This window comes from Grammomys surdaster, unplaced genomic scaffold, assembly GCF_004785775.1.
Source record: "Grammomys surdaster isolate TR1022 unplaced genomic scaffold, NIH_TR_1.0 187, whole genome shotgun sequence".
In the NCBI taxonomy this organism is placed as follows: Eukaryota; Metazoa; Chordata; class Mammalia; order Rodentia; family Muridae; genus Grammomys; species Grammomys surdaster.
In genome coordinates this window covers 4,665,037-4,689,713 of record NW_021604632.1, presented here as the reverse complement: position 1 = coordinate 4,689,713, position 24,677 = coordinate 4,665,037, and the positions used below count along the sequence as shown (strand labels likewise).

Sequence of the window (24,677 nt, the reverse complement as noted above, 5' to 3'; positions counted from 1 at the left end):
ATTTATTTATTTTAAGTATATGAGTACACTGTAGCTGTCTTCAGACACACCAGAAGAGGGCATCCAATCTCATTATGGGTGGTTGTGAGCCACCATGTGGTTGCTGGGATTTGAACTCAGGACCTCTGGAAGAGCAGTCAGTGCTCTTAACCGCTGAGCCATCTCTCCAGCCCATAACTAAGGCTTTTTTTCCTCCTGTTTTGACAGCTGAAGTCACAGGGCAAGGGAGCAGGGGGTGAAGACCTCATCATGCTGGACATCTATGCTATTGAAGAGCTCCGGGCAAAGGGCTTGGAGGCCACAGATGATTCTCCCAAGTATAACTACCATGCGGACTCCAGTGGTAGCTACGGTACGCTGAGCCTTCTACTTCCATGCTTGCTGCCTTTCTATTTGGGGAGTTTCAAGAGATCAGTCTCAGGGTGCCCAGGTCGTGCTGTACTGTTATACTCACAGGCATCCTTGGCTGGTGTTCTTGACTATGTTGACATATGGTTACAGAAAGTTGTTTTTCTAAAAAAAAAAAAATCATAGGGAGGTTCTAGCTAACCTTAAACCAATTTCCTTTAATTGGTAACACATTGCAGAAAAAAGGCAGTTGGCCTTGAAACAGGCACAGCCTAGTAGCTGTTGAACTCTGCACAGGCATAATAGAATTCTAGAATATCTAAATAAACAAATGGATATGCAATATATAGGCCTGCCTGGCAGAGTTCCTCTACCAAAATCTGTATAGTGAGGCTGTTTGTTTTTTGTTTTGTTTTGCTTCCTTGAGACAGGGTCTTACTGTGTAGCCTTGGCTGGTCTAGAAGTTTCTATTTAGACCAGGTTGGCTTTGAATTCATAGAAATCCACCTGTCTCAGCCTCCCTAAGCCACACATTAATCTTAATGTGTGTAAGATTAAACACATGTGCCACTATGCCCAGCCCAAGTCCATTAGCTTTAAGTGTGTGTGTGTGAGTGTGTGTGTGTGTGTGTGTGTGTGTGTGAGAGAGAGAGAGAGAGAGAGAGAGAGAGAGAGAGAGAGAGAGAGAATTTGAACTAGAGACTACTATAATTATATGAGACAGAATTAGATTTACCAAATTTGTGTCTAAGATACAGGGTGACCAACTGTCCAGTTTGTTCAGAGATGCCCCAGTGTTAACACTGAAGGCCTGTGCCCTAGGAAACCCCTGAGTTTTAGAAACTGGAAACTGGAGCAGTGGTTCCCTGGTGGAAAATCAGTGTGCCAGTTCTTTCTTAAGATCTAATGGGCTGGTTTTCAAAATACAAATAGACAACTAGGACCTCAGTGTTGAACAAAAGAATTTAGCAAAAAGCAGCTAAGATTGGAGCCAAGTGTGATGTTGCATGATTTTAATCTCTTAAAAACGTATTTTATTTACATTACGAGTACATTGTAGCTGTCTTCAGATATACTAGGAAAGGACATTGAATCCCATTACAAATGGTCGTGAGCCACCATGTGTGTACTGGGAATTGAACTCAGGACCTCTGAAAGGGCAATCAGTGCTCTTAACCTCTGAGCCATTTCTCCAGCCCCCGAATTATTTTAACCTCATCTTAACATGCAGGATGCAGAGGCTGGTGGATCTCTGTGAGTTGGAGACTATTCAAGTCTGTATAGAGAATTCCAAGCCAGCAAGGGCCACATACTAAGACCGTGTCTCAAAAAAAAAAAAAAAAAAAATGTGACTGGGGTTGGGAACATGGAAGCATGCTTGGGGGATGTGTGAGGGTCTGGGCTCAATCTTCAGTCTTGGCATAGACATAGGAAAATATACATAGATATATCACCAGAGTCACTGACTTGTCTCCCACTATTTCTGCATTTGTTGAGCAGTGTTTGAGTGCACAGTGGCTACCGTGCTTGCTCTGCGACGGGAAAAGATGTTTGTGGATGAGGTGGTCACTGGCCAGGAGTGTGGAGTGGTGCTGGACAAGACCTGTTTCTATGCTGAACAAGGAGGGCAGATCTACGATGAAGGCTACTTGGTGAAGGTTGACGACAGCAGTGAGGATGTAAGGCCAATCTCTTTCTTCTTAGCTGTGGAAGGCAAGAGTGAGCTGGGCGCCTTCTCTTCCTCCTTCACACTGAGCTGGGGGAGGGACGGACTTGACAGATGTTTGGATTTGATTCTTTTGTTGGTATTTCTGATGCAGCCAAGAGGGCTGCTTCTTATACCTGTTGCTGTCTCAGTTCTTAGGTACTGAGGGATCTTTGCATCCAGGATGCAGATACGAACACTTGTTTCTTTATGCATTAGGATAATGACTCTGTTTTCACTTGCTGATTGGTATTCTTTGTTGGGCTTTTGAGGCAGAGTCTCACACTTATAGCCCAGGTCAAGTCTTGAACTCCCAGTAAGCCTGCCTCAGCCTTTCCTGGGTTGGGAGTAGAGGTAGGCGTCACCATGCCTGTCAGAGACCACTCTTGAAGGACAAACATTCTTAGAAAGCTCGGCCTCTGGTGTGGCCACTGCTGGCTGTTAGGTCCTGACAAGTCAGTCAGTTGGTCTCCTTTGACAGCTGATTCCTGCCAATAGGCTAGGATCCATTTCATAGGATTTTAGACGGCCCTTGCTGAGGCAGTAGCTCCGTGTGTAGAGTGCTTCCTTAGCATGCACACTCCCTGGATTCTGTCCCCGCACTGGATAAAACTGGGAGTGGGGCTGTGCACGTGTGATCCCAGCACCTGAGAGAGAAGACAGGGAGATTAAGAGGCAAGTTCCCCCTAGGCTACCCAGTACATCAAAGGGCAGGTGTGTATCATCTGACAGTAGGGGTATATATGCCCATGAAGGGAGAACTGATATATTTGGAAATTGTATTTACTTGTTGGTGTCTTTGACTCTACAGAAAACCGAGTTTACAGTGAAGAATGCTCAGGTCCGAGGCGGGTATGTGCTACACATCGGAACAATATATGGTCACCTGAAAGTGGGGGATCAAGTCCGGCTGTTTATTGACGAGGTAAGTTGCATAAGCTGGTCCACATTTGATGTTTATTTACTTACTTAATGAGACAGTCTCTTGAGTACTTTGTAGTTAAAGCTGGCCTTAGGGTCATCCTGTTTTCCTAGCCTCCCGAATGCTAGAATCATAGGCCTGCACCACCCTGTCCAGCTCCCCATTTGATCTTGGTTTTCATTATTTTTGATATTTTTATTTATTTATTTTTGGCTTCTTTTTGAGACAGGCTATCTTTAGAGCCCTGACTTTCTTGGAATTCACTTTGTAGATCAGGCTGGCCTCCAACTCACAGAGATCTGCCTGCCTCTGCCTCCTGAGTGCTGGGACTAAAGGCGTGCATCACTGTGTCCACCTATGTTTCATATGTTGTCTCTGTACATATGCCATAGCACACATGTGGAGATTGAAGGCAACCCTAAAGAGTCAGTTCTTACTAAGTGGGTCCCAGGTATTGAACTCAGATTGTCAAGCTTGGTAGCAAGTGCCTTTACCCACTGAGACATTTCGTTGGCCCCTCCTAAGTGACACTGTTATCAAAGTAAATGTAGGTGCATTTTGGAGATGGTTTGGGATGAAGCTAACTCTCAAGCCTATTTGGTCCCACGTTAATCTTTTCATGAGTGTTATTTATCTTTGACAGTTTCACACATGTATATATAATTTACCTTGGCCCTGTCCTCTAAAACATCCCCTTCTCCCACGGATTACCTTTCAAACTCCGTGAGCGTTTTCAGGATCAAGGAGCTTAGTTATCTTAAGAACGAGGAGCTCAGGCAGTGTGGGGGCACACCTGACATCTCTGTGCTAGGCCAGAGGATCAAGAGTTTGAGGTCAGCCTTTCGGTTACATAGTGTGACCCTGTCTCAAAAACAGAGGGAAAAAAAGCTTAGTTCTGTTACATGAGACAGAACTCTAAAGTAATAGCTCAAAAGCAGGCGGCAATATGTGTTTCATATAAATGATACAGGGCCAGCTTCTCTTTGCTTACTGCTCATCCCTAGGGTTTGCTTGGGATTTAGTTTCATGAACCAAAACAGTAGTTGTAAGATGCATTGTTCGGGCCAGGAGTTGGCAAGCTTCTTTTTGAAAGGCTCAAGTGAATATTTTTGGTTTTTCAGGCCGTACAGTATCAAGCACAATTTCACAGCAGTGACATAGTACTGTATGTTTAATGCATGTAAAAGATAAATGTGGTTGTGTTCCAGTAATCCTACTTACAAAACAGTATCAAAACCAACAAGAGGCTGGGCATGCTGGCTCAAGCCTTTAATCCCAGGAGGCAGAGACACATGAGTCTTTGAGTTCTGGGCCAGGCCTATCTCATAGAAAACAAAATCCAAACAGTCAGTCAGTCAGGTGCGGCCCATCAGCCTCGTTTGTCATTCCTGCTCTGAGCAGAGGAAGGAGGAGGGCGTGTCTATCCTCACTTCTCACATCCTCTTGACCAGAACTTAGTTATACGCCCACTCTATAAGGAAAGCTGGGAATAACTGTTTTGAACATGAGCACCCTCGTATTCTACAAACTGTTCTAGTAAGTACTTAGGAACAGCTTCATAGCAGCCATCTCTACCCTCTGCAGCCACGGCGGAGACCTGTCATGAGCAACCACACAGCTACACACATCCTCAACTTCGCCTTGCGCTCGGTGCTTGGGGAAGCAGACCAGAAAGGTTCACTGGTTGCTCCCGACCGCCTTCGGTTTGACTTCACTGCCAAGGGAGCCATGTCCACTCAGCAGATCAAAAAGGCTGAGGAGATTGTCAATGGCATGATTGAGGCCGCTAAGGTAGGCTTGCCCGTGTTGGAGGAGTTCTTACGACATGAGGCGCACTCTTTCTATATACTATGGCTTTCTGTCATGGGGGCTCAGTGATCCAGATGTTCCCATTCTGTTGTAGCATGTCCTGACCTGTTCTCAGAGATGCTGAAAGCAGTGTTTCTCCAACTGCCTTTTTAGTAGTGGTGTCTTGAATCTCCTGCCTCCATCAACAAGCCAGTGTTCTTGTAGCTATATATAGTGTTTGCCTAGCAGTTTTAACAAAAAGATTAGAAATTCCTGTCTGGTTTTCTTTGCTTTAACTTGGGTTGTTATTTCAGAAGGCGTAGGGTGCATGTCATGCAGTGGGGTTACAACTTTAGGGACTGGATACAGGCCTGTATTCTCGCCAGCTGCTTCCTCACCTTAAGAGATTTTTTCAGCTTTTTTTTCTCTCTTCTTTTTATGGCAGCCTGTCTACACCCAGGATTGTCCCCTGGCAGCAGCAAAAGCCATCCAGGGCCTTCGAGCTGTGTTTGATGAGACCTATCCTGACCCTGTGCGAGTTGTCTCCATTGGGGTCCCAGTGTCAGAACTGCTGGATGACCCCTCTGGGCCTGCTGGCTCCCTCACTTCTGTTGAGTTTTGTGGAGGAACGTGAGTACCTTGCCAGGGACAGCAATAGATGGGCTCTCCTGCTTATGGCATCCCCCTTTGAGGGTGGGAGACTAGACTAGGCCAAATGTCCGCCCTTATTTATTTGTGTTTGTTTATCATTTTCCATGCTTTGGATGGAACTCAGGGCCTCACAGATGCTAAACGAGTGTTCTTCCATTGAGTCTCAGATTCCCGTTTTCTAAGGTTAAAATGAAGTCCTCAGAAATGGACTTGCCAAATAAGATTTCTAAAAATCTTCACAGCCTGGTGGTCCAGTCAGACTCTTCAGTGTTCAACATTTCCATATCTTGGGTTTCTTTCTTCTTCTTCTTTTTATTTTTTTTCTTTTTTGGTTTTTCGAGACAGGGTTTCTCTGTATAGCCCTGGCTGTCCTGGAACTCACTCTGTAGACCAGGCTGGCCTCAAACTCAGAAATCTACCTGCCTCTGCCTCCCAAGTGCTGGGATTAAAGGCATGCACCACCACCGCCTGGCATGTCTTGGATTTCTAATGAAATGTTCTTCCCAGAATGAGGAGATGAAGACACTGTCTGCTGTCTGCACATTCTTTTTTTGTTTTTTTAAGATAGATTTATTTATTTATTTATGTATTTATTTATTTATTTATTTTATGTGTGTGAGTACACCATAGCTGTCTTCAGACACACCAAAAGAGGGCATTGGATCCCACTACAGATGGTTGTGAGCCACCATGTGGTTGGTGGGAATTGAACCCAGGACCTCTGGAAGGGCAGTCAGTGCTCTTAACCACTGAGCCATCTCTCCAGCCTGCTGTCTGCACATTCTTAACTGCTGGCTCTTGTTCCCTTGGTTTATCCTCAAAACGAAGCTGTGGGAATTCAGGATTGAGCAAGGCTGTAGATGCTCATGGAGCTCGGCTCCTTGGTTCCCTCTGCCAACCTGAGCAGCATCTGGGGAGGGAAGCTGAATCCATTGTCTGAGAGCTCCCGAGTAGACTATGTGGAAGACCCGGCTCAGCTGGCCTGGGACAGCTTGCTTCTGCAAGCTTGGATTCCAAAAGAACCATAGTGGAAAATATATTAAAGGCCTGATTAAGCCAGCCAGAGCCTCCTGCAAGCCTTGGGCCAGCAGGGAACATTTAAAGTATACAAAGAGAGCAAGTGACCTGAGAGATCTAGTTCCAGGCCTCTTTCTGACTGACTCGGGCCTTTAGGTGAGTCTCCCTTAGACTCAAACACACACACATTTACTGACACCTTCAGGAATGGCTTTCAAAGACTTTGTACCATTCTCTCAGAAAGTGACTGCAAAAGCCAGGCAGTGGTGGCACACGCCTTTAATCCCAGCTCTTGGGAGGCAGAGGCAGGCAGATTTCTGAGTTCGAGGCCAGCCTGGTCTACAGAGTGAGTTCCAGGACAGCCAGGGCTATACAGAGAAACCCTGTCTTGAAAAAACAAAACAAAACAAAAAAAAGAGTGAAAGGCTGCCAGGGGTGGGGTGACAAATGTCATTAACCTCAGCAGTTGGGAGGCAGATGGTTCTCTGAGTTTTCGGCCAGCCTGGTCTACAGAGTTCCTGGTCAGCCAGGGTTACATAGTGACACCCTGTCTCCCAATTGCTTCCTAGTGCAGATGCATCTCACCCAGGGCTCCACAAACTTCCTCTTCTTTTGTGTTCTGCTTTCAGACATCTACGGAATTCTAGCCATGCAGGAGCTTTCGTGATAGTGACTGAAGAAGCTATTGCCAAGGGTATCCGGAGGATTGTTGCCGTCACAGGTGCTGAAGCCCAGAAGGTGAGCCGGTCAGGCTGGCCTGTGGGCCCTGCCTGTCAGAGGAAAGCTGTCACTATGCAAGGTTTCTAGCCGTCATGGTTAATCTTGTTTATTTGGGGGCCAGTTGCATGGCTTAGTACAAAAAGGCACTTGCCACAAAGACTGACAACCTGAGGTTGTGGCCAGTGACCCATATAAAATGTATGGAAAGAACTGACTCCATATAGTTTTTTTCTCTCACATATGTACCATGTACACATACCCATATACTGCACATACATGCACACACAGCACATATAAAGTAATAGTAGAAAGTTCCAAAAAACAAACGGCATCTAGGAAAACAATAGATAAATCCCATGCCTTCCTCCCACCACAGCTCTGTGTGTGAGGGCAAGCCAGAGTCTCCTTGTGCTTCATATGCCCTTCCCCCTCCACATATCCCAGGGGTGGACCTTAGTTGAGGAGCATGGCACCAAGGAGAGCCATTCAGCTTTGTGGTAGATCCTGAGGAATGGTCATTTCCCCGGGTGAAAGGGCTTCTGGTTCATGAACGTGAACTAGCCTTGCACAGGAGTTATGGTGCAGCCTTTGCTGGCCAGGGCTGTATGGCTAGAGCACTTGCTTCCTGAAGGAATGGAACGCTGCTGCTTATAGCTCTGATGGTTCTCTTCCTAGGCCCTCAGGAAGTCAGAAACCTTGAAGAAATCTCTCTCTGCCATGGAGGCCAAAGTGAAGGCCCAGACTGCACCCAACAAGGATGTGCAGAAGGAAATTGCCGACCTTGGTGAGGTAAGTGTTCCTTTATTTGTTGTGCTTTTTAGAGACAGGGTTATATTCTGTAGACCACACTAGCTTGAAACACACTATACAGCTCAGACTGGCCTCCAATTTGCAGCTGTCCCCTGGCCTCAGCATGTCTCTGCAAACACGAGCCAAATGCTGGGGGCTGGGGGAGCTGGGGTGTCAAGTTCTTTGTTTAAGAAAGGATATCATACCATCCATACTGCCCTCGAACAGCTGGTATTCTTGGCATGCTGGCCTTCTAGCAAGTCTTTGCAAGCTGTATTCCCAGCTGGTACGGACCAGGTCTCAACGGAAGCCCTCCTTCTCATGCTACTTTCTGTCCACCGATGGCTGCTGCATTCATATAGTCAAACCCAGCAGATATCTTTGTGTGGTTTTCTCTTTTCTCAGACTCCGGCCATGGAAGACTTTGGTTTAAAGACAGAGGGTGGGGTAGAGTGGGCTTGAATTTCACCTTACCTCCTATAAGCCCAGATCCCAGATGGTCTTCTGTTCTGGTTCCAGGCCCTGGCCACTGCAATCATCCCCCAGTGGCAGAAAGATGAACAACGAGAGACTTTGAAATCCCTGAAGAAAGTCATGGATGACCTAGACCGGGCCAGCAAAGCAGATGTCCAGAAGCGAGTGAGTCTTGGCAGTGCTAGCAGCTGGATGAGAGCCCAAATGTTCTCCTAGGGAGAGGCTGATAGGGTTTGGAGTCTGGGCCCTTGGCCTAAGTCTGTCTCCTGGGCTTCTTGTAGGTGTTAGAGAAGACAAAGCAGCTGATCGACAGCAACCCCAACCAGCCTCTGGTCATCTTAGAGATGGAGAGCGGTGCGTCGGCCAAGGCAAGCAGGGAGAGGGTGGGGCTGTGTGGTCACCTGAGGCCCACTGCTTAGTACTAAAGTTAGGCTGAGCCATGGAGAGATCTGGTGGCCTGAGAAGGAAGAGCTTCTGGGGTAGGAGGCAGACCTCAGGCAGAGTGTGTGCAGGCTCCTGCCCCTGGGCACATGGATGGGCTCCTGGGAACGGCACCTGCTTTTAATAGGAAATGGGATGGTACTCTGAGGGCTGATTCCACAGACTCCCTTGTAGAAAGCAGGGCTCCCTGCCACAGTGACCTAACACCAGGTTCTCCCCACAGGCCCTGAATGAAGCTTTGAAGCTTTTCAAGACGCATTCTCCTCAGACGTCTGCGATGCTGTTCACAGTGGACAATGAGGCCGGCAAGATCACATGCTTGTGTCAGGTCCCCCAGGTCAGAACTTCCTACAGCCTGAGTCTAAAGAAAAGCCTGCAAACCCTATTCCAGTGGGAAACACTATCTGTAGCTTCTCAAAGAGGGCCTCTTCACAGTATTTGCCAAGACACTGTGCATGCAGTCCTCATTAGAAGCTGTTGATCTGTCTGTCGTTTGTTGCTTCCCTCCGTGCTTTCCTCGGGCTTTCTTTTTAGTGAAAGTATTCACTACTGGCTAATGCCTGGCTGCTTTTTGTCCTCACCTTGGCAGTGGCCATAGCTGCTCTCCTGTAACAGCTATAGAGTTAAGTCTTGCCTGTGGTAGCATCACCTTTGATACAAATGGGTGTTGGGGGTTCCTGTCATTCCCCACCTCAATCCCATCTCTTATTCTGACTCCTATTTTCCCTTTCTGTCTTCTAGAATGCAGCCAACCGGGGGCTAAAAGCCAGCGAGTGGGTCCAGCAGGTCTCAGGCCTGATGGATGGTAAAGGCGGGGGCAAGGACGTGTCTGCCCAGGCCACAGGCAAGAACGTGGGCTGCCTTCAGGAAGCCCTGCAGCTGGCTACTTCCTTTGCCCAGCTCCGTCTCGGAGATGTGAAGAACTGATGGGAGGGAAGCCTCTCAGGAAAGCATCTCCCCATCAACCAGACATGTCCGAAGGCAGGAATCCAGCCAGGTGCTCTCCTGCCAGGAAGACATTTGAGTCTTGGGACCTTTTAGCAGCCCTGTCCGTCCTGATCCAGCAGTAACTGGAACACGCCTGGAGCTGTCCCGTGATTCAGTGCCCCTCTCCATTACTGCTCTGAGCCATTCATGTCAGCACCATCTGTCTATAATCACTACCCATGAATGCTACTTAACATCACGATCACGCCTAGATAAGGTCACTGCCGACCTGAGGCTTCTAGGTCTGCAGGGAGGAAGGAAGCCTTTTCACTGCAGAAAATAATAAAAAGGACCATGTGCAATACTTGATGCCATGCACTCTGCTTTTTCTCCTGAGGTGGACCCTGGCTCCCTGTATATCTGCAGCATACAGGCTATGGTTCCAGCTGGTTTCTGATTGGTGTTATCACAGAATACAGCCCCAGACTCCTAAACTTGAGGAAAGGCCCCTGGGAGAGCAGAGCCAGGGGCAGAATGGATTGAGGCGTACAATAGAAGGGGTGGAGAAAAATTCTTCTGAGTTGCTTCCAGTGGAGAAGCACTGCTCTTAGTCTCTTGGGACAACCTCATAATGTCTTCCATCTTGAATGTCCGCGTGCCTGCCTCCCTTTGACGCTGCTGATGTGAGGTCAGACAAATATAGAAGGTATGACCATGTAGATGTCTCTTAGTAACTGCCCCATCCCTGCTTCTTTAACCTAAAGTAGGTTCAAGACCCTGGCCCAGCCTTAAAATGTAATTTGTATGAATCTACAAACAGCAGGGTCTGGAAGCAGAGATACTGCCTGCTTATGACAATTCCTCAGAGTGTTAGAAATACTATTATCCAGTTGTAGGAAGAGAGATTCTGTCCATTTATTAAACAAATGTTGAAGCAAGCCAGGGGACTAAGTACAGGAGTGAACAAAAAGTTCTCACCTTGGGCAAGCTTATGTAAAACAATCTGAATGCAAAATTCAAGGAATAACAATAGATAAGTGCTTAGAAGTAGCTCAAATATTAACAAGGAGTCCAGCCATACCTCGCCGTTCTTCCTCCACTCCGCTGGGTGGCAATGCGGACACCTACCGCTCTCCCGATAGGCTGCGCGCGGGCGCGTATCTTTAAGCGAGCGGAAGAGCCGGTGCACAAGGCAGCCCAGCAGGCGGAAGTAGCTCGTACGCCGGTAGCCGCCATGCCGGGAGACCACCGCCGCATCCGTGGGCCGGAAGAGTCCCAGCCGCCGCAGCTGTACGCGACCGAAGAAGACGAGACGCCCGCTGCTCGCGACCCGACGCGGCTACGACCGGTGTACGCACGCGCAGGGCTGCTGAGCCAGGCCAAGGGCTCGGCCTACCTGGAGGCGGGAGGTACCAAGGTGCTGTGCGCCGTGTCGGGTCCGCGGCAGGCCGAGGGCGGCGAGCGCGGCGGCGGCCCCGCGGGAGCGGGCGGTGAAGCTCCGGCTGCCCTTCGGGGTCGCCTGGTCTGCGACTTCCGCCGCGCGCCCTTCTCCGGTCGCCGGCGTCGCGCGCCCCAGGGTAGCGGCGAGGATCGCGAGCTGGGTCTGGCTCTGCAGGAGGCTCTGGAGCCCGCGGTGCGGCTGGGACGCTACCCTCGTGCTCAGCTCGAGGTGTCCGCGCTGCTGCTGGAGGACGGCGGCTCTGCGCTGGCCGCTGCGCTCACCGCTGCTGCGCTCGCCCTGGCCGACGCGGGAGTGGAGATGTATGATCTGGTAGTGGGCTGCGGTCTGAGCCTCACACCGGGACCCTCCCCGACTTGGCTGCTGGATCCCACGCGGCTCGAGGAGGAGCACTCAGCGGCCGGCCTCACGGTGGCGCTCATGCCTGTGCTCAATCAGGTGGCCGGGTTACTGGGCAGTGGGGAAGGCGGTCAGACTGAGAGTTGGACCGATGCAGTGCGCCTGGGCCTGGAAGGCTGCCAGCGCCTCTACCCGGTGCTGCAGCAGTGCTTGGTGCGAGCTGCCCGCCGGAGGGGTGCCGCCGCCCCGCCCTGATTGGAAAACCTGAACGACGAGGATTCGGAGGACTGCAATCGCCCTTCTCTCCCAAAAGGACCAGCGCTGATGGTCGCCTGCCTTCGCTGAGCTGAGGAACGAGAGTGGGGGAGTTGTGCACACGGAACCAAAGCTGCACAGTTGTGTTGGAACGGTTTTAAAGGCCTTTGGGAACAGGATCTAGTTGGAGAAATTTGAAAGAAGCCATACTCCTAAGTTGGAAAGGACTTAGGCTGGATTTATCTAGTAAATGAGACCTGGGGCTGTGGTCTTGTAAGAGATGGACCCTGTGCAGGCCAGCCATCGGCTCCAATATATAATAAACTGATTCTTTTGAGAGGGTGAACAAGGGGACTTTTGCCTTCTCACTACTCGAAGTAGAACATAAAAACATTTTTATGTCTGGAAATACATCTGTTGTGTTTTTTTCTTGATACTAGAGTTAGAAACAGTGCTGTTCTGAACTGGGCATGTGTTGTCAAGGCCTCCAGTCATTACTGCCTTAAATGTTCCTATTAGCCCACTGTAAGTAAGAAAGGGTTATGTGCTTTGGAGGAGAAACCTCCTGCCCCGCGAGCATTTTCTGGAGCAGCTGCTGAGGGGACAAGACTGAGGAGATTTCAGGATAGCCAGGGTTACACAGGGAAACCCCTGTCTTTAAAACAACAACAACAAAAAACTGGGGTGAGTTAAAATAGGAGAAGCCCGGGTACACCCCTATCCTTTCGTTTCCAACAAAACCATGACTAGGAGTTGGGTAACTGAAAAGGATTATGTTCTGGAAGGAAGCCAGGTCCCATCCCGGTGTCTCCTGTCCAGACTTGGCTCCTGGGAACAAGGCTCTGGGCAGCAATGTACTACTCAAATGAAGACTGCCTAAATACTGTGGCATCAGTTACAGCCTGGCTATTCCTTAAGGCAGAGCAGACCTAACTGACAGTATAGGGATTTGTCCTGTTCTTCTCTTAGGGCTGAATTGGAGGAAAGCTGTGTGAGACTTATTAAGTCTTCCAGGGGGTCTGCTCAGCTTATGAGAAGAGTAAGAACTCTTGGCCAAGAAAAAGAAATACATATTTTATTTTTTTCCCCTTCTGACATGACTCTGTAGAGCAGATCTGAAATTGGTGTTATACTAGTGAGAATCAAGATAGAGGGCCATAAAAGCTCCCCTCTTCTGAAGGATGGCTTATGACTTTGTAGGGTACCAGGTGGGTTTAACCAGAAGTTAGTTAGGTGGGCACACACAACCTTACAGCTCAGAGTCACTGTAGGGATACAAGTGTGTTTCACTGCTGTGGCTGCAGAAAAGTCACCACACGCCAGGTTTAGTGGTGCGTGGGCAAGGAGGTAAAAAAGAGGCAGTCTTCATTCCGAGAGAGCGAATAGTACTCTTTGGGCTGGGGTCCCTTGTCAGGTGCCTCCTGCAAGACCACCACAGTTGAATGAGAGTAGTGAGATACTGCTGTTCTGTGGGGCTTCCCTACCCTGCCCACAACAGGACTCGTGGAGAAGACCTCAAGAGTTAAACCCATGTCTGCCAGGATGTTTTCTGGGTGGGCTGGCTGGACCGGGACCATGCTTCAGCACTTTGAATGCCCAAGCTTCAGAAAGGTGATTTCAAGTTGCATGGGAGTGACTAGGAACCTTCCAAAAATACAAGGAAAGGAAACAAGGTACCCAAGAAGTACCAGCTGAAGAAAGTCTGGAAGGTTTCCCACCTCCTACTGCCTATATTGGTCCGATGCTTGATTCTTCACCTGTGAAAAGTGAGATAGCTTAGAGGATGAGAGGCACAGCCTAGGAAAGATGGCCACCTGCTAACATTTAGTTCCTCTAACTCCCCTCTTTCCCCTGTTTTGGGAAGTCTGAGGCTATTCTAGATTCTTTGGGGGATGGGAGGGGTGCTGGAGTGTCCAGTCTAAGCATACCCACTAACACTGAAGCCTGGAAACCAAGAACCAGCAGGCAAGAACAGACATTCTCCCTGTAGCACATTATTTTTCCAGGGCAGGTGTGACTCAGGCCATAGGTAGCAAGAGAGGATCTTCCTGAACCCATCCAGCCGGGGTTAGGCAGGGCATTAGGAGGGAATTCACTGATAATGGAGGAAGATAGGGGAGGGCAGAGAAAATGTAAGGTCCTTTACTGCTACACAAAGGGCCATTATCAGGCCACATTTGGGTTGTCTTACCTTAGGAACGTTAGGTCACAGCCCTGGGGAGGCAACCAATGGGATGAGGCCAGAAAGGGGGAAGAAATTCAATTTTTTGTTGTGATTTAGGGACAGGATTTCTCGGCGTAGCCCTGGCTGTCCTGGAACTCACTCTGTAGACCAGGCTGGCCTCAAATTCAGAGATTCACCTGGCTCTACCTCCCTGAGTGCTAGGATTAAAGGTGCACACCACCACTTCCTGGTTCAAGAAATCAAGTTTTAACAAGCTTAAAGAGGGAGGCAGGGGCTCCGAGTATGGAGCAAACCTATGGTATTGTACAAAGTCTGCCTCCTTTCCAGGAGATGGTATTTCAGCCCAGAACTGACTTAACCCAAGTGTCCAAATACCTGGCAGTAGCTGCTGGTATAGCTGAGCCAACCAAGCCCAGAGTCAAGGGGCTAAAATGCAGAGAAGGGAGAAGTGGCTGTCCTAGGCACTGCTCTTGGGTATGAGTTGTAAGCCCAGCTGTACCCTACAACTTATTCTACAGTCCTACATAAACCAAGTGCTTTGTCTCTACTCGTAGAGAGGCCACAAGGACCCAAGTAGGGCGAAGGAGAGCAGAGCACTCCCTGATTACCCCTTGTCAGTGTATCGCACTGAGCTGCCTGCCTCTTGGGTAGGCCCTCTGGCCCCTGGACACTTGGAATTCAGTATTTTGGCGTGAAGAGGCCTCACTTCCAGGGCACGTGTTCCCTTCACTGTCCTTTGTTGCTGTTTAGAGAGCCAATAGTAAGAGTTTGGAGGTCCCAGCTGACTCAATCAGGAGCCTAGCAGTAATCTAGAACTCCAAAGAACAAGAAGGAGAATGACACAGCTGTTTTGACTCCAGATATCTGGAGGGAACCAGGACAACCTAGAGGTCACAGAGGTCCTCTGGCCATGGGAAGAGCCAAGGGAAATGAAATCCAATGTAGGTAAAGGAGACCTATAGTCAGAGAAAGCCACAAACAGAAGACCACCAAATGCCCTGGTATCTTCAGAAGCAGGAAAAACTGGAACCCATGGAGAGCGTGGCCTGGGCACCCCCTTAAGTACCTGCCCCATGTGCTGGTCCCTCTGCTGCTCTATGGACTCCAGACTCTCCAACAGGCTGTCCACCTGGGCTTTGATCTTGCTCAGCTCCTTCCGGATGGAATCCAGCTCCTCAGTCTGGTCTGCTAAGAGGGGGCAGAGTTGATGGCCACATGGCCACGGGGAGGCCATGGGGACTGGGAGCAGGCACTGTCCCAGCTTTTCAGCCTTCCCTCACTTCAGATAAGGCTACCCAGCTCCTCCCCAGCACTGAAGGCGAGGGCTGGGCCCCTTACTCACACTTTATCTGCACCAGAGGCAGATGACTGTTCCTGCAGGCCTTGTGAGTGTTGTAGGTGTTCTTGACTCCTGTACTTAGATAAGTCCTTCGGCTCTTGGCTGGCACCCGATTTCTGGCACTCTTGCTTTCATCCACCCTAAAGAGACAGGAGAGGAGGGAGCAGGCAAGTCATCCAGCCCCTAGCCCAGGGACATAGGTATACACTAACTAGTAGTGTATACCTTCTGTATTCGACTCAGTTCAATTCACGGGCAAGGGAAATCTAGAGTCAGCCAGCCCTCAGCTGGACTTAGAAGAAAGTATACCCTCTCTCCCTCCCTCAGTCCCTCCTTTCCCTCTCTTATGTTGCCCTTGTTGGCTTCAAACTCTCTATGTAGCTGAGGCTGACTTTGAACTCCTGCCCATCCTACCTAAACCTGCAGCCCTTCCTTTGAAGGTCAGGACTCTTCCTCAGAAGACACCTTAGGCTCTTGCCTAAAGTCATTTTGGGAGGCCACAACAAACCAGCTTCTCCCTGATTGGACTCTTAACACCATCACCACCACCACCACCACCACCACCACCACCACCACCACCACCACCACCGGGTTCCAAGTAGCAGCAGGGCGACAACCCAGCCGGTTGTCCCCCCAGAGCCTGGCCCGCCAAGCCAAAGGCTCTTCTGCCTGCTCTGCTGATCTTTGGGATCTTTGTCCGGCAAAGGATGAAAGGGAAGATAAGCCAGAGCCCAAGGTTGCAGTGTGGGTGTGGAGACTTTAATCCTAGCGTGGGAATTGCCAGAATGCAGAGGTCAGCATATGAGAGGCTAGTAAGAAAGGTTAAGGCTGCAGCCAAGCCACCTGCCCTTGGCTGCGAATCATGGAAGAGGTCGAGCTCAGAAAAGGTGCCGGGCTCTTAAGGGCGGTCTCATCCCTTTTCATACAGAGGGATGATGAAGTGTCTGTGCAGACAACAGGGTCTCTTTTCCAGAGCGTGAGTGGCTGGTGCGAATACACAAAGCATTAGGTCCTGCCTGGGATGAGGCTGGTGAGCACGTAGAGTTGGAGTCGGGTCTAAAGTTAAGAAAAAAACTTCCTGGGGCTGTCGCCTTAGGTGTCCAGCTCTAAGGCGACTCCGTGGGCCAAGTGAAGGATAGGATGGATGTCCATCTGCCCTTACAGCCTGCAGGGTCCCCACAATTGTGATGAGATTTCCTGCCACCTCTGCTTCCTGGCTTCTGGAGCGCTGGGGAGGGGCGGTTGAGGACACTCGGGGCTGCTTCGGATTCCGGCCGGTAGGAGGAAGAAAAATTCGGCAGGCGCAGGTTACCTTGGAGAAGGCACGCGTCTCTCCCCAGCAATGTAGATCAGATCTGAAGAATGTTGTGTCTAGAGCCCCAGATGCGAGATTTCTGAAATAACGATGCTATGTGCACTAGACCCTCAGAGGCTGAACTGAACCAACAAAGGCTTGTTTCACAGCAAGGCATTGGTGGTTCAGTGGTAGAATTCTCGCCTGCCACGCGGGAGGCCCGGGTTCGATTCCCGGCCAATGCACAGCCTACTTTTCTTAAACAGCATTCTCAAGTAGTCAGAAAAGAGCGGCACTGCGCTTCTGCAACCTCTCCTGCAAGAAGGAAGCCCCTCCTTGCATTGAGTTGAATGCACCGATCCCCGTTTCTTGGCTTTTCCATTTTCCTCCAAGAGGAGCAATCTGGTTGCGCCGGGCCTAACAGCTGCAGCCTATCTAAAATCTTCAGTCTTCCCACACACAGAAAGAAAGGAAAGGAATAAGAAAATTAAAGAAATTAAGAGAAAATATAAGAAGACGAGAGGGGGGAGGGGGGAGGGGGGAGAGAGAAATTAAAAAAGAGAAAGTAAGAAAGGGACTGGAGAGATGGCTCAGTGGTTGGGAGCGCTGACTGTTCTTCCAGAGGTTCAATTCCCACCACCCACATGGTGGCTCACAACCATCAGTAATGGGATCCGATGCCTTCTTCTGGTGTGTCTGAAAAAGCAGTAGTGTACTCATACACATAAAATAAGTAAATAGCCGGGCGGTGGTGGCGCACGCCTTTAATCCCAGCACTCGGGAGGCAGAGGCAGGCAGATTTCTGAGTTCGAGGCCAGCCTGGTCTACAGAGTGAGTTCCAGGACAGCCAGGACTACACAGAGAAACCCTGTCTCGAAAAACCAATAATAAAATAAATAAAATAAAGATGTATATAAATACACATGCGTGCAAAACAGAACAACTGGGTGGTGAGGTGACCCTGTAGGAGGGTCCATGTAAAGGAGCATGTCACTAACAGTGACAGCCAGAGTTTGATCCTCCTCAGGACCCACACAGTAGAAGAGAGAAGAGAACCAACTCTTGCAAGTTGTCCTCTGACTTTCACCCAGAAGCCATGAAACATGTACATGTGCCCTTGTGTGTGCTCACACACACACACACACTTCCATGCGTGTATATATATATACATACATACATACACATGCACAAATGTGGATTTTTTTTTTAATTCTAAAGCAACAACAAAAAAGAGGTTTTCCTAAAAATTGCTTTAGACTTGCCAAAGTAAGGACAAGATGTCATCTAGAAAGGTTCCCAAACATCTATATTTAGAAAAAAGCTTCTAATTCCTCCACAGACGAGGTAGGTTCTCCTTGATGGACTCCCTGACTCCAGGTTGGAAAAGTCAGGAGGATGTTAGGTTATCCCACTTAGAGACAAAGCCCGAGACTCAGGAATAAGGCTGAGATGCTGAGATGCTGGCTGGGCAGCATGCTTAGGAAACCTTCTAGATTCCTTTTTCCTTCTCAGGGGAACTCACACAAGTAGAAAACCAACCTGCCTTGCTGACAGGATAGACTCACCAGAAGATGATCCTGTCCCGTGGTCTCTTACGGCTTAGATGGACAGACGCAGCCCTGGGCTTTCCAGCCATGTTCAATCTGATGGAGAGAGAGGGGTAGGGCAGAGGTAAGGGGATGCAAAAAGGGCCGTTGGAGGGTGGGTCACACGCACGAGTGCTCAGCCTGGCCTTGGGCAAACCCTAACAGCCTCTATTTAGGGCTGTCTGCTCAAGCTCCAGGGAGTCATCCTGGAAGTTCCCTAAAACAAAGAGAAAAAGGGTCCCCTTTTCATTTTTTTTAAAACCAAAATATCCTACAGCTGGAAAGGTTGCCTTATCTCCTTCAGACCCAAATCTGTGGTCATGTTAACCTCACTGCCCAGGCCCTGGAGTTCAGGTACCATCAAAACACAGGAGGAAGAATGTCTGTGGTCCTTGTGTCCTCTGAGAAGACACCCAGCCCTAAACTGGGTTAATTTTTAGTGTCCTCTTGCTACCAGGCAGGGATGGAGAGTGACTGTGCCAGCCACCCTGGCCCTAGCCACCACTGCCGAGCCCACGCCCAGCACCTGCTTCTGTGCTTAAGCTTCAAAGAGCCAGGGTGCTGGGAGCCAGAAACAAAAGGAACTTTTAAAAATATTTTTTTATTGTTGGGGTAGGGCACACACTTCAGAGTGCATATGGAGGTGGGACAGTTTGCTGGAGTCACATGGGTAAAACTCAACTTGTCAAGCTTGGCCAGCCAGTTACATTTACCCTCTGAGCCATCTTGCTGGCCTGAAAAAGGAACTTTAAAAAAAAATTTTTTTTTTTTTAAGACAGGGTTTCTCTGTGTAGTCCTGGCTATCCTGGAACTCACTCTGTAGACCAGGCTAGCCTCGAACTCAGAAATCTGCCTCCCAAATGCTGGGATTAAAGGCGTGCACCACCACGGACCAGCTAAAAAAAAATCTTAAATTCATTTTTGCCTTCAGATAAATAACCTCCCAGATTTCAGACACACACACACACATGTATGTCCATGTGTGTACTATATAGTATAATGTGTATGTATGTTTATAATGTATATGTGTATGTATATGTATGTATATGATGTATATGTATTTTTAACTCAAAGAGGGCACATGACTGTGCACTCTGAAGACAGAACAAGAAGAACGGAGGGTTTAAGGATAGCCTGGACTACAGATCTGTTTAATTTACTTTAATTTTTTCATTTTTGTTTTTTTTTTTAATTTTTATTTATTTATTATATGTAAGTACACTGTAGCTGTCTTCAGACACCCCACAAGAGGGCATCAGATATCATTACAGATGGTTGTTAGCCACCATGTGGTTGCTGGGATTTGAACTCACGACCTCTGGAAGAGCAGTCAGTGCTCTTAACCACTGAGCCATCTCTCCAGCCCTAATTTACTTTAATTTTATTTCATAAACATTACTGGCTTTTCTAATCACCTAAGAATTGGGGCTGCTTCTGCCCATGAGTAGTCAAGCCCCATAGTACAATCTGTAGAGAATGTGATCTGTGCTGACTCTGCTTCTGGGCCTCTCACCTTTCCTCTCCTTTGTTCGTCCGTTCCTGTTTGTTTTCTTCCCGTTTATGTAAGACAGTCTTACCTAGAAGACCATGCCAGCCTCTAATTCATGACCCTCTTTCGTTAGTCAACCACCAGAAAGGCACAGGCATTGACCACCATACCGAGAAAAATTTTCAATTCAAAATAATTTGGCTCACATTCGTCATGTCCACCTTACGCCTTTAAGATAGTGTTTCTCATGGAACTCGGAGCTAGATTGGCAGCCAGCAATTTTCCTGTCCCCAACCCCAAAGTGTTGGGGTTATAAGGAGGTGACTGGCCACAACTGGTTTTGTTGTTGTTGTTTTCATGTAGATGCTGGGATTCAAATGTAAAAAACGCATGACTGACTCCTCAGCTAGGGAATGAAATAGCTGCATTCTAGCCAGAGCGCTGGGACTGGGTGTTGTCAGCAACCTGGTGACCCTTTGCTGTCGGTAAAGCCAGACCTCACTCAAATCTCCTCAGAGTGATCATCCCACACTCTCCCTCAAATAGACTTTTATCTTTAACTTTCAGTCAATAGAATCCATCCTTAGGGGAGATGTCATTTGTACTTTATAGCCTGCTGACCTCTGTGCTATCTTGGTCAGAGATCACACCAGATCCTAGTCCAGCAGTTCTCAGTGTGTGTGTGTGTGTTCAAACAACCCTTTCATAGGAGTCACATATCAGATATCCTGCATATTAGATACTTACATTACTATTCATAAAAGCAGCAAAATTACAGTTATGAAGTAGCAACAAAATAATGTAACGGTTGAGGGTCACCACAACATGAGGAGCTGTATTAAACGGTCATAGCATTAGGAAATTTGAGAACCACTGTCCTAAGCCTTTACAAAGATGAGGTTTTTGTTTGTTTGTTTTTTGTTTGTTTGTTTGTTTGATTTTTTTACATTTGTTTTGTTTTCTTTTGTTTGTTTTAAGGCAGGGCTTCTCTGTGTAGCCTTGGCTTTCCTGGAACTCACTCTGTAGACTAGGCAGGCCTCAGACTCAAAGATCTGCCTGCCTCAGCCTCCCAGATACTGGGATTAAAGGCCTACCAATACCTGCTCCTCACAAAGGAGTTTCTGAGCAGCCGTGCCTTAAACTTTATTGGGCACCTTAAACTGGAATTATTATTGCCTGGGAATTTTCTTTTTCAAATTCTATTGTGTTTATGTTTAAAATTCTATTTTAATTATGCTTACAATAAACCACCTGGTATCAGATCCAGAAGTTTGGTCCAGCCAGGCTGAGTAAGCTGGGCTGAACCCAGTTTTCATATTCACCTCTTCCTGGTTCACTCTCCTGCCTGCCATCATGCTTGCAGGAATCCAGAACTGCAGGAGTCACTCAGACCCACCGAGCCACCTTTCTTCTACCCCACAACACGCATTGGTAAAAGAAGGGTTATGAGACATGTTAGGGTTGCCAGTTAAACATACCAGTCAAGTGTCAGCTAGAGACAGTTTAAAGCACATACAAGGAGCCCCATGTTCTGCAGCCTGCTCCTGGTGGATATGACAGGGTCAAGGAAGCAGAGAGCAAAGTTCCATCTGGAGAAAGAGCCCTCAGTTGTTGTTATGGTTACACTGCCTCCTGATACTGTGGACAGAAGGATCACGTGTCTTCCTTGAACCGTGGGAAGATGGCTCCCTTAGAACGTGTGGGCCAGCTGAGCTCAGTGGATTAACTAGGAACTATAGCAGAGGATTGGGCAAGCCTGGGAGGAGGGTGCTATGGACCTTGGGTTCCCCTCATCATCGTGCAGATGGGATCTGGAGGGCGTTTGTGGTCTCAGTCCTGCCCCAGATTCTCCTGTGACCTGGGAGGCAGCTGTCCAACAAGGGACTCAGTCCCTTGTTAAATTCACATTGATAGTAGTATAGGCAACTAAGGGTCTGAACTGGGACTCTTTTGACCCATTGGTGTGGAATGATAGCAAAAACAGATGAGATCCCATTCTGTATTCCCAAATGCAAGGGCAGGCTTGGTGGTCATTAACCTGAACAGTCACACAAGAGTCCATTAGGAGAACTTTCAAACCTTGTTATTTTAAAACTCTTTTCATTTTGTTTATTTTATTATCTATCTATCTATCTATCTATCAATTTATGGTTTTTCAATACAGAGTTTCTCTGTATAACAGCCCCGGCTGTCCTGGAACTCACTATGTAGACCAAACTGGCCTCCATCCTACAGAGATCCTCCTGCCTCTGTCTCCTGAGTTCTGAGTTCTGGGTGGCGTATACCACCATGCCTGGCTCCATTTCTAATTTTTAAATATCTATCTATCTATCTATCTATCTATCTATCTATCTATCTTGTACATGTGTGTATATATATCACACTTGTGCCACTGCATGTGTGTGGAGCTCAGAGGACAACTTGTAGGAGTCTGTTTCTTGCCACGTGGAACCAAACTAAGATCCTACATTCCCGAAAAAGTTGAATATACATCTCTCTACCTTTCTTTCCCAGCCTTTCTGAAAGCCAGGCTTTAAGGCACATGACTTTGGACTTGCAATCAGACCTGAGAGCCCAGCTTTCAAAGATGGTGGCATCTCTCTCCCACTTCAGTCAGTTGCAGCTACAGAGGCAACGAGTTTCTCATGGCTCTGCCATGTGATCTCTTCCAGATCTGATTCTCTTACTCTTCCACAGCCCTAGGGGGCTGACAAATGTCCTCCATGAACTCATTCCTGCTTAGACTTGTCAGAATTAGTTTCTGTAGCTTACAACCAAGATTCATACAAATTCAGGACTGAGAGAATACATGGAGTGATAAGAAGCCCAGTGGAAATAGTGGGCAGTCTAAGGCTCATCAGTAGCCAGAGGACAGTGAAAATCCAGCTAGTATTAAGGGAAGGGACTCCAGCAGTCCATGGCATGCTGTGGTAAGACAGTTAATCCTGTGGTCTCTTAGAACAAATAGTCCAGCAAAGGCAAAGCTTTGCAGGACCTAATGGCTCCTGCCATAAAAGTACAGAGATCATACTGAAGTCAGGTCAAATGGTTGTGCTAATGGCTGTAGAGTAAAAGGATGCTCCCTGGAGAACCCCAGTTAGTGGTGCCCTAGTTAGTAAAGCTCGTCTATGTATGGTCTCCAGGAACCATACGTGGCATGGAACATTGCCCAAGCACCCCAAGACAGTCTCATCAGGTGCAAAGCAAAAATATTAATACGTGATTTGGGAACATAGCTCAGTGGTAAAGTACTTGCCTAGCATGTGTGAGGGGTTTATCTCCAGTATCAGGAAAAAAAAAAAATTAAGAAATTTACATTCCTCATCATATTTACTCTTGAGGGTCTTTATTTATGCCTCTTTGTAATATATGTATCATATGAGTACTGCATTATATGGACACAATTCATTAGCAAATATATAAGCACATTCAGGTTTTTATAGATAGATGCTTTCAACCAAACCTACAAAACCACCAGGCTTCTGACCTAGAAAGGACCTTCTAGAACCACATTTAGAATAGCAGCTTAAGCCAGAAAGTATACCAAGGAGGTATCTGCTTGCTTCCAAGGAAAACAAATCTTTCTCTCGAGAAGCCCAGATGGTCTGTTCTCCATTCTTCCTCTGCTCTTGGACATGAACTGACTACTCTGGGTTTGGGCCACACTCAGCTGCTGTTATCTCCCTGCTATCCCTGGAAAGGCAAAATAAAGCCTCCCCAACCTGATTACTATGTAGTTCAGGCTGGTCCAGAATGCAGATTCTCCTTCCCTTAAATTCTTGAACACTGAGCTCACAGGTGTAAGACACTAAACTCAGGCTACTCGCAGAAACTCTGAAAGAACCAGATCCAGTTCCTATTGCTTCTTGTCAGTTCTCCCAACACAGAAAGGAAGCACTGTGGTTATTTATATTTATTTAATGTATGTGTGCACTGCCAGTCAGAGGAGTCAGTTCTTTGGTTCCATCATGTGAATCCCAGATACTGAACCCTGGTCAACAGACTCAGCAGCAAGTACCTTCGACGGCTGGGTTATATCGATGCCCCAATTTATTTATTTATTTGTAAGACAGAGTCTTACACTTTAGCCCACACTGGCCTTGGACTTACTAGGCAGCCCAAGTTGGCCTTGAGATAATTGAATTGCTCCAGCCTCAGCCTTCTGAGTACTGGAATTATAGAAGTAAGCCACCACACCTGGCGGCATAATGAATCTATATAGTCTGGGGAGGAAAAACCCTGACCTATTTTCCACATCACAGAAAAATAAAGTTCCCAGATGAAATCTGTATGGAAATACAGACAGGCATATGGTAAGCGAGGTTCTGTAAGTTTTCCAGAACTTACTATGAAAATCTACTACAAAGCACAAAATCTTTCTGATGCATTAGCCAATGTATGTTTATTGAATAACCTGTATATTTCCCTAGGACTGATGGCTATGTAGGATATATATCTGAACACTTCCTGAGACCCTAGCAGTGACTATGCTTCTGCTGGACATCTGCCATCTCTGGCAGCCCAGTCTATTGAGCAGAGATTGGGGTGGGAGAGTCTGGCGTCCGAGGTTTCCCCTCCTTCCAGTCTCCGCAGGCAGTTACTGTCTCCAACACGCCTGTCCTCGGAGTACCCACCCTGCAACAGACGTGCCACTTCCCCACCGATTCCCTGCAGAAGAGCGTGGGCCAGGTGACAAACTCCAGTAGAAGTGGGATAGGAGAACCAGGAAGTGGGCAGGACTATCCCACACGAATGAGGCGGGGCCAGGGTAGTGGGCGGGGCCTCGGGTGCAAGGACGTGGTTCCCAGAGGGAGTTTATTTTGGTATCTAACTCTTAAACAGCTTAAGGTTGCTTGTTTCCCCCAGTAAGACTCTAACTACAGGCCGGTGCAAAGGCAAAAACGTAGGACTCTTCTACGTTCAGGCAGGGATCTGAAACAGTGGGCAAT

At 48.0% G+C, this 24,677-nt stretch overlaps 2 protein-coding genes and 1 non-coding gene across 7 annotated transcripts in view; all 3 read left to right on the top strand.

The window, feature by feature from the left end:
* The window catches only part of Aars (alanyl-tRNA synthetase), a 21,396-nt gene extending 11,245 nt beyond the window's left edge, over positions 1 to 10,151 (top strand). For all 5 annotated transcript variants that reach the window (XM_028768681.1, XM_028768682.1, XM_028768683.1 and 2 more), the window contains exons 11-21: positions 208 to 352; positions 1,849 to 2,027; positions 2,865 to 2,978; positions 4,560 to 4,766; positions 5,209 to 5,393; positions 7,061 to 7,169; positions 7,827 to 7,940; positions 8,460 to 8,579; positions 8,696 to 8,782; positions 9,079 to 9,192; positions 9,597 to 10,151. In XM_028768681.1, the coding sequence (XP_028624514.1) occupies positions 208 to 352; positions 1,849 to 2,027; positions 2,865 to 2,978; positions 4,560 to 4,766; positions 5,209 to 5,393; positions 7,061 to 7,169; positions 7,827 to 7,940; positions 8,460 to 8,579; positions 8,696 to 8,782; positions 9,079 to 9,192; positions 9,597 to 9,782 (1,560 nt within the window). In that variant the 3' untranslated portion in view covers positions 9,783 to 10,151. The remainder of the gene's footprint in view (positions 1 to 207; positions 353 to 1,848; positions 2,028 to 2,864; positions 2,979 to 4,559; positions 4,767 to 5,208; positions 5,394 to 7,060; positions 7,170 to 7,826; positions 7,941 to 8,459; positions 8,580 to 8,695; positions 8,783 to 9,078; positions 9,193 to 9,596) is intronic.
* Positions 10,152 to 10,990: 839 nt separating this feature from the next.
* Positions 10,991 to 12,246, top strand: Exosc6 (exosome component 6). Its single transcript, XM_028768756.1, has one exon. The coding sequence runs from the start codon at positions 11,017 to 11,019 to the stop codon at positions 11,833 to 11,835; it is 819 nt and encodes a 272-aa protein (XP_028624589.1). The 5' UTR covers positions 10,991 to 11,016; the 3' UTR covers positions 11,836 to 12,246.
* Positions 12,247 to 16,827: 4,581 nt separating this feature from the next.
* On the top strand, positions 16,828 to 16,898 carry Trnag-gcc. The gene has a single exon. It is a non-coding gene; the product is annotated as a tRNA-Gly (tRNA).
* Positions 16,899 to 24,677: the final 7,779 nt, after the last annotated feature.

What these genes read in the sequence shown, in the direction of transcription:
- Exosc6 (XM_028768756.1), top strand. Translation starts at nt 11,017, where the DNA reads ATGCCGGGAGACCACCGCCGCATCCGTGGGCCGGAAGAGTCCCAGCCG.